Source organism: Drosophila innubila, assembly GCF_004354385.1.
Source record: "Drosophila innubila isolate TH190305 chromosome 3L unlocalized genomic scaffold, UK_Dinn_1.0 0_D_3L, whole genome shotgun sequence".
Lineage (NCBI taxonomy): Eukaryota > Metazoa > Arthropoda > Insecta > Diptera > Drosophilidae > Drosophila > Drosophila innubila.
This window is the reverse complement of record NW_022995376.1, coordinates 7,114,468-7,133,002: the sequence shown is the minus strand read 5'-3', so window position 1 is coordinate 7,133,002 and position 18,535 is coordinate 7,114,468. Positions and strand designations below refer to the sequence as shown.

Sequence of the window (18,535 nt, the reverse complement as noted above, 5' to 3'; positions counted from 1 at the left end):
TTGGCCTGGCCAGCATTGCCTTTTGCTTTAGGCCACATTCAGTTTAGATATTCTGACAAGGTTTTCTTTTGTTTATATTTTTGATGTTCTTTTATTTTTTTTGATTTTCTTCAGACATTTCTCAAGCGCTTTGCTTTCTCTCATTTATCCATTGTCACTGTGAGCTGTGGCATTCCTACGACTTTTCGACTTCGACAAGCCAACTTCAGCTGTCTTGCTCTCTCTCCTCTCTCTCATCTCTCTATCGCTCTGCTGTCGCAATTCTGTTTATGGTTTTGTGGCTTTTGTTTTGGCCTTGCCTTCTGTCTTCGTCATCTTGTTCATCATCGTCTTCGTCTTCGTTTTCATCTTCGCCTGAACGTCAGTTAACTGAAATGTTTTCGATACGCAAAGTGCTTTGCGCCTTTTTATGTTTGTCTATAAAAATCCCATCGCATCGCGATGTAAAGGCAAATGATGGTTTAGTGCCTTCACGCTCAGTTTATGTCCTCGTAATTCTACGGAATTTCAAATGGAACGCTTGCAAATCTATTAAGCCGACTTTGCATTTAAATAACAATGTTTAAAGGTTTTTTTTGGTTCGAAAAAAAAATTATTACTTTAATTTCATACATTTTACTATCATTTTATTTAAGTATGATTTTGAAACAGTGAAAAAATAATAATAAATGAGTATCTTGAGAAAAATTGGTTAGAAAGTTACAAATAAATTTTTTTATAAAGGATTGAAAAAATTAAAACAAATTAAAAATAAAAGAGTGGCAAAATATAATAATATTATTGCATAAATTCTAACTCCTTGGTTTAAGCTGTCAAACGGAACATTCTTCAAATTTATGTGGTTTGGAGCCTTGGTCAAACATAATGTCTAATGAGTTCGCTGTCTAGTCAAGTATGGCTATTTGTCTACGGCAAACAGACAGTGGATACCCAAATCAATTGGCACATTAATCAAATGCCAGGGATTAATTAATGGCACACACATATGGCCAAAAGGGAAAGACTCTTCACATGAGATTGAAATGGAGTGAAGTGAATTATTGTGTATGCATAAATGTCACACATAACAACACTCATACGCACTGTAGTGCGACATTTAACACGACACTCGACAGGGGACTCTTCTGGCTCTGTTCTCGATACTCGATACTCGATACTTGATACTCGATACCCGTTACCCGTTACTCTGTTTTGGGTTGAATGCAGGTTGCGAGTGCGCGTGGCATTTAATGAAGCGTAAATGGTAATTGACGACTCAAAAAGCAAAGCTCCTGCTGCTGTGACCCAAATGTGCGACAGTACGAGAATGTTCATTAGAATATTCCCTATTTCTGGCGCTCTCCTTTGCTTTGCTGGCTACCTCTTCATGTATACCAATTGAAATGCAGATAATGGAGTCGATGCTTGCCACATGCACCCATATCATTCCATGCCGGTAAACAAATACAAAAATGGGGCTTTTGCGAAAAAATTGAAAAGCCGCCGCTCAAGTGGGGTTGACTACAATGAAAGTCAGCAGCAGCAGCAGCAGCAGCAGCAACAGCGTGGAAAAGTGTCGGAAAATTCGTATTTCTCACCTGTGTGTTTGAGGCATCGGCAACAGCATCGTTTGCATGCCACACGACTCTATTTGTCGCTCTCTCTCTCTCTCTCTCTCTCTCTCTCTCTCTTCGATACTCTCTCTAGTTTTTAGCACCATCTCTGTGTACTAAAATACACACTCTCTCTCTCTCTCTCTGCCAATTTGTGGAACGATTGCATTTCCCCAGCTTGAAAGCTTGGCAAAGCTTTGTTCCTGAAGTTCAAGCCAGGGTAAAAACTAAAGCGCAACGTGTGGCACAATGCGCAAGGTCAGTGCAAGCTGGAAAATAAAAGAAGGTAAAAAGCTGGAAGGGGCGACAGCAACAACAACAACAACAACAATGCGTATTGCAGCTGCAACGCAGCAAAAGCTCATTTGATCATTTGCCATTTGTCGTTTGCCACACGTTTTTGGTGGCAAGTGTTGCTGCTGCCTCTGCCTCTGCCTCTGACGTTGATAACAAAGTTTAGTGCTCTCAGGCAAAGCTTTGCTCCTGAATTGCTGGCTGTATATAAAAGGATGCGCGCTGTCCGCACACTTTCAGTTGGATTCTGAGCGAGGCAGCGGCAGCAACAGCAGCAACAGCAGCAGCTGGAGGCAACACTAGCAACCTGGGAGCCTGGGACAACCAACAATGAGTGGAAAGTGCTAGGAAACTAGCTCAGTGCTTAGTGCTCAGAGTAGTGTGTGTGTGTGTGTGTGTGTCTACATGCAAGTGTTAATGTAGTTGTTTCTTGTTCTGTGAAAGAAAAGTGTGTGTCGATTTTTTTTAAATATTTTGGATGCGTTTGCGGTAGTCTTGGCCATGCATGTGCATTTAAGAAGTGCTCAAACTGAAGACTGAACACACACACACAGAGGCAGGTCAACTGCCAACTCAATTAGCGCACTGATTGAGCAGGAGGAGCAGCAGGAGCAGGCTCCAGCCACGGCCACGGCCACGATTGCAATGGCGTCGTTTTGTGAGCGCGGCTTGATGCCCGACTCGATGATGGATATGGAGCATCGGGATCATCAATTGCATCGACATCATCAGCAGCCGCAGCGTAATGTTGCTGCCACCAGCACCAGTTCATTTGCAACGCCAGCACCACCGCCAACAGCTGCGGCGCCAATTGAGCCGCTAGAACGGGAACATCATCTGCCCATATCATCAGGCACATCACAGTCAAGCATGCAGCAGCCGCAGCAACAACAACAGCAGCAACAGCAGCAGCAGCAGCAGCAGCAGCAGGCACATCAACAACATCCCATGTTGCAGCAGTTGCAACAGGCGCCAACACCACAGATTAGAGAACGCGAGAACCACCAACAGCAGCCGCAACAACAGCAGCAGCTGCAACAACAGCAGCAGCAACAACTGCCCATGCAACAGCAGCAGTTGCCACTGCCACACAGTCATCATGCGCTGATGCAGCAGTCGCATCAACAGCAGGCCATACACAGAGCCGAGCAGCGACGAGGTGAGTCCTCCTCAGGCAACTCGTTGCAACTCTTCTTGTGTATATATTAAATTGAAAAAATTACAAACAAATATATATAAATATATATCTAGTCTTAATTGTGTATATCATCATTTGATGGCGCTGTGGGGCTGTTTGCTGGCTTTTATCTATATCAAATTTATATGCATTTCCTTTGGGGCGCGTTGTACTTGTTGCGCGACGACCTGCCCCAAAAAGTATGCTACAATATTATTCAAATATCTCTTTCTATAGCATTCGCCATTCGCCATTTTGTGTTTTATGGCTGCCATTTTCATGGAAATTTCATTAGCGGCCAACGCAATAAAATAGCAGCAAAATTAAATCACTTTTCTATACGCTCACAAACGCATCACTCAACAGGCTCATAATTTATTGATGCAATTTGTATGCCACACACAAATACACATTCATTTCACTCTCTCTACGTGCGTGTGTGTGTGCGTGTGTGTGTGTGTGTATCTGTAGCTCCATTGTTTGGTTTTGTGTATGTATGCTAAATGTTGAATATAATTCATTTTATATTAAAGTCTGCTAATAAACCTTTTCTTCAAATTTATGTATGTATGTATGACTGCTGTGTGTATGTGTGTTTGTGTGTTAACTGTGGGCTAATGTACTTATCATTTCATATGCACGCTAATCGCTTCATTAGGCTGACAAAAGGGTTTTAGCCCAAATATGCTTAAGCCCAATTTGCCATGCCTGCTGTAAATCTTGGCTGTCTCAAAGTATACACGCATTTGGCATGCAAAATTCAATCAGTGCCTTAAAAAGCATGTACAACAATACCAACAGCAGCAGCAACAACAACAACAACAACAGCAACAACAACAAACTGACCCATTTTCAGCGCAAAGCTTTTTGCCAGGGGCTTGCTGCTATGACGTATGCGTATTCTGACGGACAGCAACGGGGGAGCAAAGCGCAAGAGAGGGAGCGGAGGAAAAGGAGATGGAGGAGAGGGTAGCAGCTTGAGGGCAACACTCGCTAACTGTTTGGTCATTAAAAAATGATGACCACACATTCGTGAAACTGAAGCAACGAGATAATGATATAAACCAAAAAAAAAACAAAAAAATAATACTGCATACTCATTAATATTAGTGCCATAAATTTAGCGCAAACTCTTTAAAAATGCAAAGAGCAAAAAAAAACAGTTGTTTGTGCTGCAAGCAAAAATACATTTAGCTAAAGCTCGAACAAATCCCAAAACTAATTACACTTTGAGCACAACTCACAATACTGTATTCTATTTTTAAATTTTATGGCAGGTAAAGCAATTTGGCCATAAATCTATTAGCACAGCACAACGCACACTCTCTCACAGCAACAGCACAGAGCTTCATTTGTCAGCAGACACCACATCCGCATTTGCATCCGCATCCGCATCCGCAAGCGCCTTGACAACATTCAAATCGACGTCAACGCCATTGCAATTATTTCGAAATCAATTTCAATTTCAAAAGTTTGTCCTAGAGCTTCTAGAAGCGAGCTCGAAGTGTGGGCGAAATGTTTAACAGCTTGTTGGCTTAGCAGTGCTGAAGGTTCCACAGTTTCAGCTCAGCAAACTTGTTCAGAGTTTCAGCTATATTTCTGTGTATGTATTGTATCTGGTGTGTCTGTGTCTGTGTGTGTGAGCTCGTTAAAAACACTTTGCTGACATCAGTGGGCGTTGAGTGCCAGCATTGTGGCAAGTTCTCAATGAACTGTAATTGAAACTGAAATGGAAACTGCGACGCTAATTGCCAGGCAGTAAAAACACTGAGGCAAACTGTAACTGCAATTGCAAATGCAACTGCAACTGTAAATAGCATTTAAGTGACATGACATGCATTAATTATGATTTGCTTTCATTTGTATTTTTGGTAGTTAATCAATCAATCTATCTATCAAACAATCAGTTAGTTAATTAGTTAGCTAGTTAGTTAGTTAGTTAGTTAGCTAGCTGGTTTGCTGCATGTTGCAACATGGCTCCCCAATTAAACAGATGAAGATGTCCAGAACTGAGTGCCAACTGTTTTTCTCCCCATCCTCAAGTCCAATTAATTTTGACAATCATTTGATTTATCGTATTCTTGCAGATACACAAGCAAAACATTCACATGGATTTCTCTATTGTAAGTCGCACTAATTTGGAAACCAAAAAAAAAAAAAAAGAAAAACCAAAACAGAAAAACAAATAAAAAATCCCACATCCTGAACAAGAATACACAAGTTATGCTTAAAACATATTTATGATAATCTGCGCTTATTTGTCTCGTTAAATGCTTAACCTTTTGTTCTTACTTTCTTACATTTTTACATTTAAACATTTTAACATTTTGTTGTTTATGGTCAACTGGCGTGCGCTCCTAAGTATGCTACAGTTCTTTTTCTAAAACTCAAGCTTATTTTTGACTTTTACAAGGCTCGCTCGCTGTGTCTGTGTAACCTCAAAATGGGCGACTTGTTGTCCCACTAAATACGAAATAAGAAAACAAACAAACAAACAAACAAAACAAACAAGACAAAAACAAAAACTTACATTTTTGGCTAAACTTGAAGAGCAACAAATATTTTGGAAATTGATATATTATATATTTTTTATGTTTTTCGAACTTGGTCGCGTTATGCAATTGAAATTTTTGTGAGCATAAAAACTGAAACTTAATTTGCAGCATTATCTATTGCCTTCAGTTTATCTGCACGCTGATGCCACGTTTAGCGCTATAAATTTCACATTCTTCTCTTTTTGCCACAATTTACTCACAGCGGACGAGGAAATCAGCGACAAGGCATCAACATGCGGCAAATTGCTAATATTTCTATCCGTGGCACTTGTGATAATGACGCTGCCGTTCAGTCTCTTCGTCTGCTTCAAGGTAAGTTCCTGACTTCCAAATATATTGCCATTCCCAATAAGCTTAAGTTCTTCAGTCTTTTTTGTTGTTTTTTTTATATTTATCGCTGGCAAAGTTCCATTGAAAAATGTATCCATCATCTTGTCAGCAATAAATAAATATGATTAGAGCTGCATAACTATCGAGAGTACTATCGCAAGAAAAACTATGTTAAGGATTTTAATATTTGTATACCCTTTTCATGTAATTATAACCTATTAAAAAAATTAAATACAATTTAATAAACATTTTGTAATTAATACATTTACTTTAAGCTGTAAATCTATTGCAATTAGTATCGTAAAAAAGTCTTTTCAGCCTTTTATAAATGTGATACTCTGATATACTTTTTATTTTAAAATTATTTCAATTAAATTCCAAAAAATATTAAATTAAATTTTTTAAAAAATCAGTTATTAATTAATTTATTTAAGCTGTAAGACTTTCGTAAGAAAATCAATAAAACTAATTTCAAATTCGAAAAAAACCTTATTCTTTTGAGAAAATTACTATCTTTTCTGCAATTTTTACAATCTCTCAGTTACAAGCCAAATTGTCAAAGTATTTTTAAAGCAATTCACTTGATTTACTTAAATAATAGTACTAACGATAGTTTAAAGTTTCTTAAGTATTCAATTTCTATAGAAATGCACTTAAAAATCGCTTTGCCAGAGCATCTGCAGCTCATTGCAGTTGTAGTTGCAGTTGCTTTTGGCGGAGCTCTGCTGTCTGAATTTCAATTTAATTTTGCACATTTTGCTCACGTTTCGCCTTCTCGCATTCTCGCTATTTTCGCTGTCTCATCTGCAGGTGGTGCAGGAGTACGAGAGAGCGGTTATCTTTCGTTTGGGCCGACTCATGCAGGGCGGTGCCAAGGGTCCAGGTGAGTGGCAACTGCGGGCAAAGGGGCACGAGGGGGAGGGGCCAGGGGCAGGGAAGGTTGCTATGCAAATTCAAGAGTTGCTGGTTTGGCGTTGGTGACAAGAATTTGTGTTAATAGCTGCACTTGCTCCAAATTAGCGCAAAGCTTTCTTTTTTTTTGGGGCCAAGTATGCGACCAGATGACAGACAGTTAATAGAAAAACGTGTCGGAAAAAATTGGCCAACAATTTAGTTTTACAACTCAAAACTTATAACTTTGTACACAAAAATAAAATATCATTCAAAAATTCAAGATTAAAATTCTTGTTAAAAGCATGTAATTTTTAAACATAAATTCAGAAAATGTGTTCACGCTATAATATAAAATTTAGTATTAATTTGACATATTTTTGCACAAGTTAGTATTTTTAGCTTACATTCTTCGAAATGGCTCGATTAAAATGATTTTTAATAAAGTCAAAAAAGTCAAAATAATATTTAGTAAAAATTTGATCTTACTTTAACAAATTTTACAGAGCTACAATAGTAAACATTTTTGCTGAGAGCTAAGTTAAAAAAATTGGCATTCATTCATGTATTTCATACTTGGTTTAACTAAATGCGGGACTGCAGTATTTCTGGCACATAATTTTTCGTTTTTTCTGTGTATACTCTATATCTCAGGATATATATTATATTTTATGCCAGACTTACTTGAACTTTATCTGCAGGCATCTTCTTTATACTGCCGTGCATTGACTCTTATGCTCGGGTGGATTTGCGTACTCGCACCTATGATGTGCCACCACAGGAGGTAAGTTCGATGGCAGCAGCAACAAATTTTCACTATATTATTGTTGTTGCTGTTGTTAACACACACTCACACACATACTCACACACTCACACACAATTCGCTCACTAGCACAAGAAAACACAATTTAAATGCTGAAATGTTAAGTGAAAAACAATAAAAAAATGAAAAACTTTTAGCTTTTTGCCACATGTTTTGGTTCCAAGCAAACACATTTTGTTAGCCAAAAAATTTTTGATTTTGTATTTGGCCCAATCGACACACTGAATACATAACATGGCTCATATGGCAAATGTAAGCACTGCAGACTCACTGAGTTTCTGTGTTGATTTTGCTGACACACTCACACACACACACACACACACACACACACAGCTATGCTCACACGTACACACACAGAACACAGGACACGCAACTGGAGCGTGAATTACGCATACGCAACGTTATCCTTGCCTTCTTTTCGTTTCCTTTTTGTGTATGTGACTGTGATTGTCTGTGTGTGTGTGTGTGTTTGTGTTCCTCTTCTTTCTTGTTATTATTGTTGTTTTTGTGTTGTTGTTCTTCTTGTTGTCATCGCATGTCATGGTGTTTACTTTGGCTTTCATTTCTGTTATTATTCGTCTTGCGTTTTCCTGCGTAACTGTGTTTCTTCCTGCTCAGCTGCAGCCTCACTCTCTCTCTCTCACTCTATCTCTCTCTTTCTATCTCTATATCTACAACATTTCTAACCCCTAGCCACAACACACACACACACACACACACATACATACAGCAACAACAACTCAAAGCAAATAAGCAGCAGAAAATCTCGTTTGAATTATATTTTTGTTGCATTTGCTCACTTTCCTTTTGCATTTATATTAGTACAGATCGTGGGCGTGGCCACTCAACCACACATATACACACACACACACAGACAAGCAGTCTCTAACGTTGTTGTTGTTGTTCGTAGTCTTGTTGTATGTTTTAATACTACTTTTGTATGGTACTTGTTGTCGTATTCAAGTTGAACAATGTTGCCGATTTAATTATTATCATATTTATGGTTGTTATTATTCTCTCTCATTGGTGTGCACTAGACCACATCATACACACACACACACACACACATTTACATACACTTAAACAATTCCCACAGACAAAAGCGTGCTCCATTTTATTTGACTCCATTATTTTTCTCTCAATATATGTTTGTTAATTTTGTGAGGTCCTCACATTCATGTACATAACTCATAAAGTGTATGAAATGAAACATTTAATAAATATGCTGAATAAATAGACAAGAAAAAAACATATTAAAGACGGTTCTCTGGCTGAAACTGAGCTCACGTGGAGCAAATACAAAAAAAGCCAACCAAATGCATTTTTTTTATCCCTCGTTCTTTGCCAATTTCACTTTATTTGAATACCCTTTTGTATATTTTTTCAGTTTTTTAAGGTTTTTCTGTACACTTTGTAACTTCCGCCAACATTTTCAGTTTTATTTTTCCGCTTCTTTTATTTGTTTTCCTTCGATTTCTTTTGCTTTTTCTGTTTTTTTTTTTTGTGTAAAACGCATGAAGGCCACTGCGGCAATGCCCTCAGATTCAACACAGAATACTGAAAACTGAAACTGTAACAGATACAGAAACAGAAACAGAATATAACTTTATTTAAAACATAAGCGTTGTCGAGTTCATCTTGTTGTTGTTATTGTCATTGTCGTTGTTGTCGTGTATAAAATGCATACGAAATTACCAATTAATCGTGTCGCATTCATTTTTATTTTAATTTTTTTAGTTTAATTTATTGTACTTGTTCAGTTGTTGGTGTCTTAAAGCCTTTAACTTCAACTTATTACAATTTGCATAGTTGAACAAATCTGATTGTCTTTTGCAATTAGAAATCGAAGCAACCCAACCAAAAAAAAAATTATGATAAAAGACCAACTAATATGAAAAGCAAATGATAAGCATATTAACTGAAAGATTCTCTGTGTTCAGCAGAGCAGCTAAAAAAAAGAAATGCACTAAAGACTTTATCTCAAAAATACTGAATTGGTGGGCGGGCGCCTGAAAAAGGGGGCGGGCAAATCAAAAATCCGAAAATCAACTAAGAAAACTCAAATGAACAGCACTAGAAAATTGGCTTGCATCGAAACGAAAAATGAAAATTCTGAAAAATTGTGAAATGTTTTGTTCACTGAACACAGGGTAAAACACACACACCACTTCAAACTCGTTCCACCCGCACCACCAACCAAAGAACCGAACAAGCAACCAACAATTCCCCTAGATACACACACACACTCGCTAACATACATACACATGCATACAACCACATAGCTTAGGTCTTGTGTAGCTGAAAAGTATGCAACAGAAAGTGAACCACACTCTCAAAAACACACACACACTCAGAAATTTCATTGATAAATACCTTAAGCCACTTAAATGCACACACAAAGCGTCCTATCTCTCTCTCTTTCTATCTCTCTCTCTATCTATATCTCTATCTCTCTCTCTCTCTCTGTGTAACTTTTAAAACTGTCTTGCTCACTCGCCCGCTCGAAATAAGTACTTAAAGTTAATCAGTTAATTTCTAACTGTTTAACTATCTCTCTCTTACTCTGTATCTCTCTCTCTCTCTCTATCTCTGTTCCTCTCTATATCTCTTTCTCTGTATCTTTTCCAACTGTCTATCCAACCCACGCTCTATATCTAACTCAATATATACCTCTATATATATACTGATTTTGTTTTTGAGCTATGTTAGTTTTGTTTAGCGAAACGATTGTTTTTGATATATAAACTGATACCGATACCGAATACCGAATACCAATCAACAATATACCCCCAAACTACCCTATAAAAAGATACACGTATACCAAATGCACTAACTTTTTGATACCCCCCACTCTCCCTCCTTCGATTAAGCGTTCAAATAATTTTTGAGAGCATGCTAAATATATATTTCCATAAATGTCTATTCTAAAATGCTTTCTGTCAACAATAAAAAAAAAAAAAAACAAAACTAAAAACTTATAAAAGACAAATAAATTTAAAAAAAAAACACACACACACACACATACATACATTTAAATTAAGTACAAGTTCAAAAACATCACACAGTAAACGACTCAAAATTATATATACATTTGATAATCATTTTTAGTTTAGTACACACACATACAGGTACATACTTTAGTTTTGGACAACATTTATACTCGTAATTTTTGTACTTACCACTAACTAAATAACCGTTAACATTTGATCTGTTTGAGCACAAAGCGAAGGACGCTAAAAAGTACGCACCCCAACAATAAAATGAAATCAAAGAGAAATAACAAAAACTAACTGAATTGAAACTTGTGTTAAGCATATATAACTATATGCTGCCACGCCCCCTCACCTCTGTGAAGTGTGGGCGCTGTGGCATCATATAGATATCTATGTGCAACCAAATATGCAAAAATATATATCAAGCAAGCAATCCATGTCGAGTTCATCTATGTGTGTTTTGCGTGGTTTAGGCTGTTTTCAATGTGGGTAACACTCGTAACACTCGGTCAATGAAAAAAGAATTATAAAGCTTTAAATCGATTCAAATCAATCAAAGTCAAAAAATCGCACGCATGAAATAAACGAAAGCAAAGAAAGCAAATTTCGTCGCCGCCCGCTCGATGTCTAGAAATCGCAACTGTAACTGAAACGCTTAGCTAGAGCAACTAAAACCCCCAGCATTGTAGTACCTATATATTAAATATATACCATATAGAACGAAGCTATTATATATAAAAGAAATTAGTTTTATAACTACCTCGGGCGCCTTAGTTGATGCCCATTAAAAAATGCATCGATAAATATCAAGTCGGTTGCCCCTCTCTCTCTCTCTCTGTCTGTCTATCTCTACCTCTCTCTCTCGCTCTGTCTCACTCACTCACTATCATCTAGATAGTGCTTCAATCAGTAGTAGATCTATCTATATATATAAATATATATAAATTTTCAGTTGAAATATGATTTACATTTGAAATTTGAAATAAAATTGATCTGCAATCAAATTTAATGGCCAAACTGTGCAAATTGTAATAAGAACTGATAATATTTATATTTTCAAGGCTCATTAGTTTAGCTGTTACAGTGTATAAACAAATATGTATGAAAATTGTTAAGTAATACTTATTAATTATATATGATTTTCAGTCCAATAATTCTTTCTTTCTATTGTTCAATTTCCATTCATTGTTCTTTCATTTACTTTCTATGCCATGCCACATACACACACACACACACACACACCTCTCTGACAATGCCAACTGCAGTTAACACCCAATTTAATCCACCTACTACACACACACACACACACACACATAGCTACCAATACATTCACTCTTACATACACCGTTGAACACTTGGTCTATTGTTCGAATTTGCAGCCATTGTTCTTGAAAATTGATTTAGAGAACGAACTGAATAGAAACACACACAGTGTAGTGTGTGTGTGTGTGAGTCTTTCCCATTTTGGCCCACTTTGATAAAGAAGAAGTTGAAATGGCTGCGGTTGACTAAGCACTTGGGGAATTAAAACCCTTTCAGCTCATGCTCATATCATTTAAGTGTGCCTGAACCTGATAAGCAGATTACCCTAAACTATTCTAAGTAGCCAGCCCGCAATATTGGCCAATTCATTTTACAGATTGCAGCCACACTTTCTTGCGACTTTTTTGACCAACATTAAGATAAGTTAAGTGAATGCAAATGAACAAATTTCCAAGTTTTTGCGGCAGCCTTTTATTAAATGAAGTATACGCACCGTGGCACGCTCATTTTCAGCTGATATTTATGCTAATAGAAGAAATGAATTGCCCAAAACATTGCCAAACAACTATATTGAAAACTCTGAAGCATCAGCACAATCGACACTAAACAACATTGACACCAAAGCCAGAGAGTGCTATAAAAAGCGGTCTAGACGGCCTGCACATGGCACAGGTCGTAAAATAATCCCAAAAAAAAAGGAAAAAAAAAGGAAAAGAAAGGCTAAAGATGTAGTCAAACTTTTGCCTTGACGCTGATGCTTTTGTGCAAATAGTTTTGGGCGGGTTTTTGGGTTTTGGTTACGAGTAAACTTTTGGTTTTGGCCTTTGGGCCAGGGCATAAAAATATAAGAGTTTGATTTGGGCATCAAGAGCTGACAGCATTTGGGCAAGTGGAAAATGACTGCGAGTGAGTAAAGTGCAAACAATCGTATAACCAATAAAGAAAAGAGAAACCCAATTTCCAAGTTTCCAAGTTACACAACAACAACAAAAAAAAAGAAAGAAAAACATTTCTCTATCGCTCGCTCTCTCTCTGTTTTTCCTCATACTTTCTCTACGCTACTCTCTCTCTCTCTCTCTATCTGTCTCTCAATTGTGGGTATATATAAATTGTCTATATATACTAGTAATAACTACTATAACATTTCAACCAAGTTCTTAAGTTAATTTCGTGGTTTGTCTGCCTTTTGATTTGCAACCTTTTTGTATCTGTATAATAATATATATAAACTTATAAGTATTAATCATCATTTCAATGCAATAAAACATGCCTATAACTTATACACTGTAACTTCAAAGCTCTTGAGTTTGCTCCACGTATCGCTATCGAGCTCAAAGCTCAAGTCACATAAAACCTAAAAATATATATAAAAAATAAAACAAATAAGCTTAAACTATATAAATGCTACAATCGCAACAAATTGCTATGAAAACGCTGCACAAAAGTATCTTGTATCTTGACTGCAACTACCAACAAATAATGCAAAATGGCTTCACACACAAACACACACACACATTTAGCAGCAAATAATCAAAATAAAAGCCACATTTATGTTGTCTGTCCTGTCTCTGTCTTGCTCTCTCACACACATGTGTGTCTGTCTCGCTGTTGGCGTCAAAAGTTTGCACTCTGCACTTAGTTGTAATAAAGCAAAGACCAAGAGCAAGAGCAAGAACGAGACAAGCTAACAGTCAAGTGCATTCGTATTCGTATTATGCCACTCTAAGCAAAAGTGCACAGCAGCTACTAAAATATTCAAATAGCTACAACAACAGCTAAAGATACAGATACAGATACATATATATATATATATTTAGATACACATGCAGCTTATCACGCCATCTTCGCAGTCTTCGCAGTTTCTGTCATGTCTGTAGCAACAATAACAAGCATAATAAATATAAACCAGCAAGAAATAGAAACAAACGCAAGCAACAATAGTCGTAGAGCAACAACAATAAAAATAAATAAATGCAAACAAAACAAAAAAAAAAAAAAATAGCAAAAATAGAGAAAAGATAAAAGATAAAGCAAAAAAAAAAATCTCCAACCACTGCATCTTGTAGGTTCTGACAAAGGATAGCGTTACGGTTTCGGTGGATGCAGTGGTTTACTATCGCGTATCAAATGCAACCGTCTCCATAGCGAACGTGGAGAATGCTCACCATTCGACCAGACTACTGGCACAGACTACTCTACGAAACACAATGGGAACTCGGCATTTGCATGAGATACTCAGCGAGCGTATGACGATTTCCGGCACAATGCAGGTGAGTACTTTCCAACTGGGTGGCAACGTCGCAAAAGCCACCCAACCATCCACATCTCAGTCTCTCTCCCTCTCTCTCTCTCTCTCCTTGTGTAATTGACTTATGTGTGTGCTCTCTTTTAGCCACTTGCCAACTTGCCACATGCCGTCTAATTAATGCAACGACTTTAAAGTTGCTTGCCACAAAACTTTAAGTGCAACATATTAATGGCAATTTAGCAGCAGCTGCCAAACAAGTTGCAACAACGATTTTCCACAAAAATGTTGCCAAACCAAATTGAAGCTTTATCTTTAGCTTCATTTCCAGCTAAATTTCATTCTCTCTCAGCTCCTTCTCAGTCTCTTTATTTATTTATTTTTATGGGCATTTGAAAAATAGCTCAAAATCAGCACAGTTTTGCTTGCCACGCCTTGTTTTGGGCTGCAGCTGCTGCCACAAATGCCAAGTTGCCAAAGCAACATTTCTGTGGCGCTTCCACGCCGTTAGACGCAACGCAAGTGCTGCATATTATTTAGGTACTATTTTTTTGTTTGCAGTTTTAATGTTTCAAGGATGCTGCAGCGACCCACAAAAACAATGTGAAATGTGAAAGGCAAAAAGCCATCACATAGTTAACAACATGAAAACCGTGTGTAAACAAAAACTAATGTGTTTTTACTGCTATTTTTAATACATATACAACCATTCACATACATACACACACACACACACACCTGCCAACTTTATGTGGGCCAAATCATAAACAGGTTCAGCTCGACGAAGCCACCGATGCCTGGGGCATCAAAGTTGAACGTGTTGAAATGTAAGTAGTGCAACTTTTATGCCACAAACACACACAAACACACACACACATACTCTAACACACTTTAGAGATTTCTATGTCACCAAAAAAGAAAAAAAGAAAAAGAAGCTGGAATAAATGTAGCTGGTTTGTGCCATTATGTTTGAGGGAACATTTGATTATAGCCAGAGAGCAGCAACTGGCCTTTGTCTGCTGTCACAGTTGCTGTAACTGTTACTATTACTTTGTTGCGCTCTTGTAATTTATTATTAGCCGCGTCGGGACAAGCGGGAAATCCTCTCACTCCTCCTTAATTCCCTAACTGCCTGACTGTCCAGCTCCCACTCGAGCAGCTGTTGTTCCGTTGTCCTGTCAGGTCTGCAAGTGTGACAGCTTGTCAAATACATGTAACAACAACAGTTACAACAACAACATGGCCATGTTACAGCTGCTGCAATGGCCAACAACTTGACGCGTTGATTGTTGATGTTGTTGAAGCTGTTGTTGTGGTTTAAGCTGTGGCTATTGACCTACGGCCTTTTGTCATTTTTCTGCAATGTGTCTATGAAAATTGTTTCATTTTTATGACAGTCTCACAGCATTTTACTGTTGTTGTTGGGCGAGAATTTTTATGAAATTAATCAGCTGATAACATTTTTTTGTCATGGCTAACAAAATATGGTCAACATTTTTATGTAGACAGTAGAGTAGGGCAAATTTTTATGGTTTGTGGAGCTATAAATTCGAAAAGGAAATGATGAAATGAATATAAAAGCTAAAAGATATAGGATTAGGATATAATGAGCATAGAAAAAAATGGAACTTAGCTTTAGCTAACAATACAAAAATTAAATTAGTAGCTTAAACAAACACCTGTTTAAATGATCTATCGATTGAACCTAGGTTATATATATAAGCTCTATAAAAAAAGTTATTTATTCTAGCCAATTTCAACTTATTGAAGTGGCAGCCTCTTCTCATGACTTCCACTTGAAAACTATGAAAATTGTTTGGCAAAAACAAAAAGACACACAAAATAAGTTTATGGTTTCTATAAAAATGTGGCAAACTTTGCAACAAATTTAAAACTTTCACAGCAAAATGAAAGTATGGATAAATTTTGCTAATTGAATTGGAAAAGTGGCAAATTTCAAAGCACTTTTCACAATTTCTACACAATAAACTAATGAATTGTGAAAGTTGCATTGAAATTGCCAATTTTTTCAATTCAAAAGTTAGCAAAACGGTAGAAAAATATTTCTAGGCTTTCACTTGACAACAATGCCTCAGATCAATCAAATCAAACAATACCATATCCTGATGAATTTTTGAAGCTTAATACAGGACATTAGGCAGTCATAGAGAATGAGCTTTAAATGCCAATATTGTATTAAAATTTAGTATAGTTGATGGGGGGGGGATTAGCCTCAATTGGTGTTTGAATTTGGCAAATGAGTTTAGAGCTAGAGAATGTGCCTGGCATTTGTAAGAGTAATGGCTAATGTATGTACTTTTCTATTGGACAACCAACAGCAAGGACGTGCGTCTGCCAGTGCAACTGCAACGTGCCATGGCCGCCGAGGCAGAGGCAGCTCGTGAGGCACGCGCCAAAGTCATTGCCGCCGAAGGTGAACAGAAGGCATCGAAGGCATTGCGCGAGGCATCCGAGGTGATTGGCGGTTCGCCGGCGGCACTGCAGCTGCGCTATCTGCAGGTAGGCATTTGGGTCATTGACCTGTGTAAAGGAATATATATATACCTATATATATATATAAATATTTATATATGTGCAAGCGAGCAAACCAAACCACAACATTCTTTTTGCCCAGACACTCAACACCATATCCGCGGAGAAGAACTCGACGATTGTTTTCCCGCTGCCAATCGACTTGATAACGTATTTCCTGAAAACATCGGAAGCTACCTCGCAACAGAATGCGGCCGCTGCGGCTGCTGCCCAGCAGCAACATCACAATCAGCAATTGCAGTTCCAGCAGCAGCAGCAACAGCCCTACCAGCCCCAACAACAATTGCAACAAATACAGCAGGCGCCGCATCAGATACAACAACTGCTGCAGCAGCAACAACAACAAGAACAGCAGGCCATGCAGCAGCAGCAACAGCAGCAGCAACAACAACAGCAGCAACAGCAACCGCAGCAAATTTCATCGGCTTTGTAAATGTAAATGGCGAGTCAAGGCAAATAATTCGGCATCGCCGAATATTAAATGCGCTGCACCAACAACAACAACAACACCACCACAATCACCACAACAACCACAACCACATAAAATGAGCTGTCTGTGTAAATATGTTATGCATGCTCCACTGCCATGTTAATTATAACATTGCCTTAACAGTTACGTATGCAAATTACATTAGGGCTGCTCACGAAACAGTGCAGCGTATTTTATATTTACACACTCACACACAGCAACACATACAACGATTCAAAATGAGAATCAACAACATTTAGTTCTAGACACCAATAAGTGCGATTGTTTCCGTAATTGGAACCAGTAAATAAACAGTTAAGAACTATAATAGTTCACAATATTCCCCATTATAATTCACAGGGGTATTCGAAATCGAACAAAAGAAAAACATTTGCAGACACTCGTGAAAATTCTAAAACCAACCAGTTTTGAGAATATTAAAATTGATTATTTATTCGTGTAATAAATTTTGAAATAGTCAAAAATGGTTGGTTTGGTTTTGAATTTTCGAAAACGAATCTGCCAAACTGTTTGACCATTTCGAAGTGAATATATAGATGTCAAATTGCGTTTTGTAAATGTATAGCTTTAAGATGTTAATATGTGTCCCCCAAATTACCATACATACCATACGATATGTCTAAGAAATACATTAGGTAAATGACTTATATACAAGATATACAATTGCATAATCGTATATTGCATTTGAAAATTGATCTATAAAATGTGATAGAACAATTTGTATTGATCAGCATCGTTTAACTAGAAATGTTTTAATAACCATATTGACCACTGGAAGTAAACATAATCTACAGACATCCATATATAAGCAATAATAATTACTTCAAATAATCACAACTTGAATGGAACAAATACAAATAGAACTAAATAACTGTTTATACAAATAGTTCTTAATTTTCATCAGCAGTTGGACGGATTCAACAGCTGCCTTATTACTATATACGATATAGTAAATATATATGGTTCCATAATATTGGAACTATATAATACAAAAAGCGTATTTAACGTTCATACTCATACATATACAATAAATAAATGTAATACGAATTTATTGTACATACAATAACCAAACCGGACAGATAATAAAAATGGACAGAAAAAAAAGGACAGAACCGTTTTACCCATTATAAGAACTTAATGGAAGGAAATTCATCTAAAACTATAATACAAATAAAGTTATATATACACATTCTTGTCATGTGTTAGTTTCATTGATGCAAATATCATATGTATAGATTGTACGATTTATTAAATTCGAAAACGAAATTGAAATCGAAAATTCTAGTAGCAATTGCATAGTTCTTACATTTGCGTAGTGTTCATTCAAGA

At 37.1% G+C, this 18,535-nt stretch overlaps 1 protein-coding gene across 2 annotated transcripts; it reads left to right on the top strand.

Moving 5' to 3' along the window:
- The first annotated feature begins 2,183 nt into the window (after positions 1-2,183).
- LOC117788705 (band 7 protein AGAP004871) lies at positions 2,184-18,417 on the top strand. Of its 2 annotated transcripts, XM_034627545.1 has the most exons (9): positions 2,184-3,045; positions 5,151-5,186; positions 5,821-5,930; positions 6,759-6,831; positions 7,541-7,623; positions 13,985-14,188; positions 14,935-14,990; positions 16,503-16,683; positions 16,799-18,417. In XM_034627545.1, the coding sequence occupies exons 1-9, from the start codon at positions 2,532-2,534 to the stop codon at positions 17,147-17,149; spliced, it is 1,608 nt and encodes a 535-aa protein (XP_034483436.1). In that variant the 5' UTR covers positions 2,184-2,531; the 3' UTR covers positions 17,150-18,417. The 2 variants fall into 2 exon arrangements, with proteins under 2 accessions (XP_034483436.1, XP_034483437.1); XM_034627546.1 differs by lacking the exon at positions 5,151-5,186.
- Positions 18,418-18,535: the final 118 nt, after the last annotated feature.

Excerpts from the sequence above, each read along its gene's own strand:
- LOC117788705 (XM_034627545.1), top strand. The coding sequence starts at position 2,532 with ATGGCGTCGTTTTGTGAGCGCGGCTTGATGCCCGACTCGATGATGGAT. Across the intron at positions 5,187-5,820 it reads TTCACATGGATTTCTCTATT|CGGACGAGGAAATCAGCGAC; the intron begins GTAAGTCGCACT and ends ATTTACTCACAG. Across the intron at positions 7,624-13,984 it reads ATGATGTGCCACCACAGGAG|GTTCTGACAAAGGATAGCGT; the intron begins GTAAGTTCGATG and ends TGCATCTTGTAG.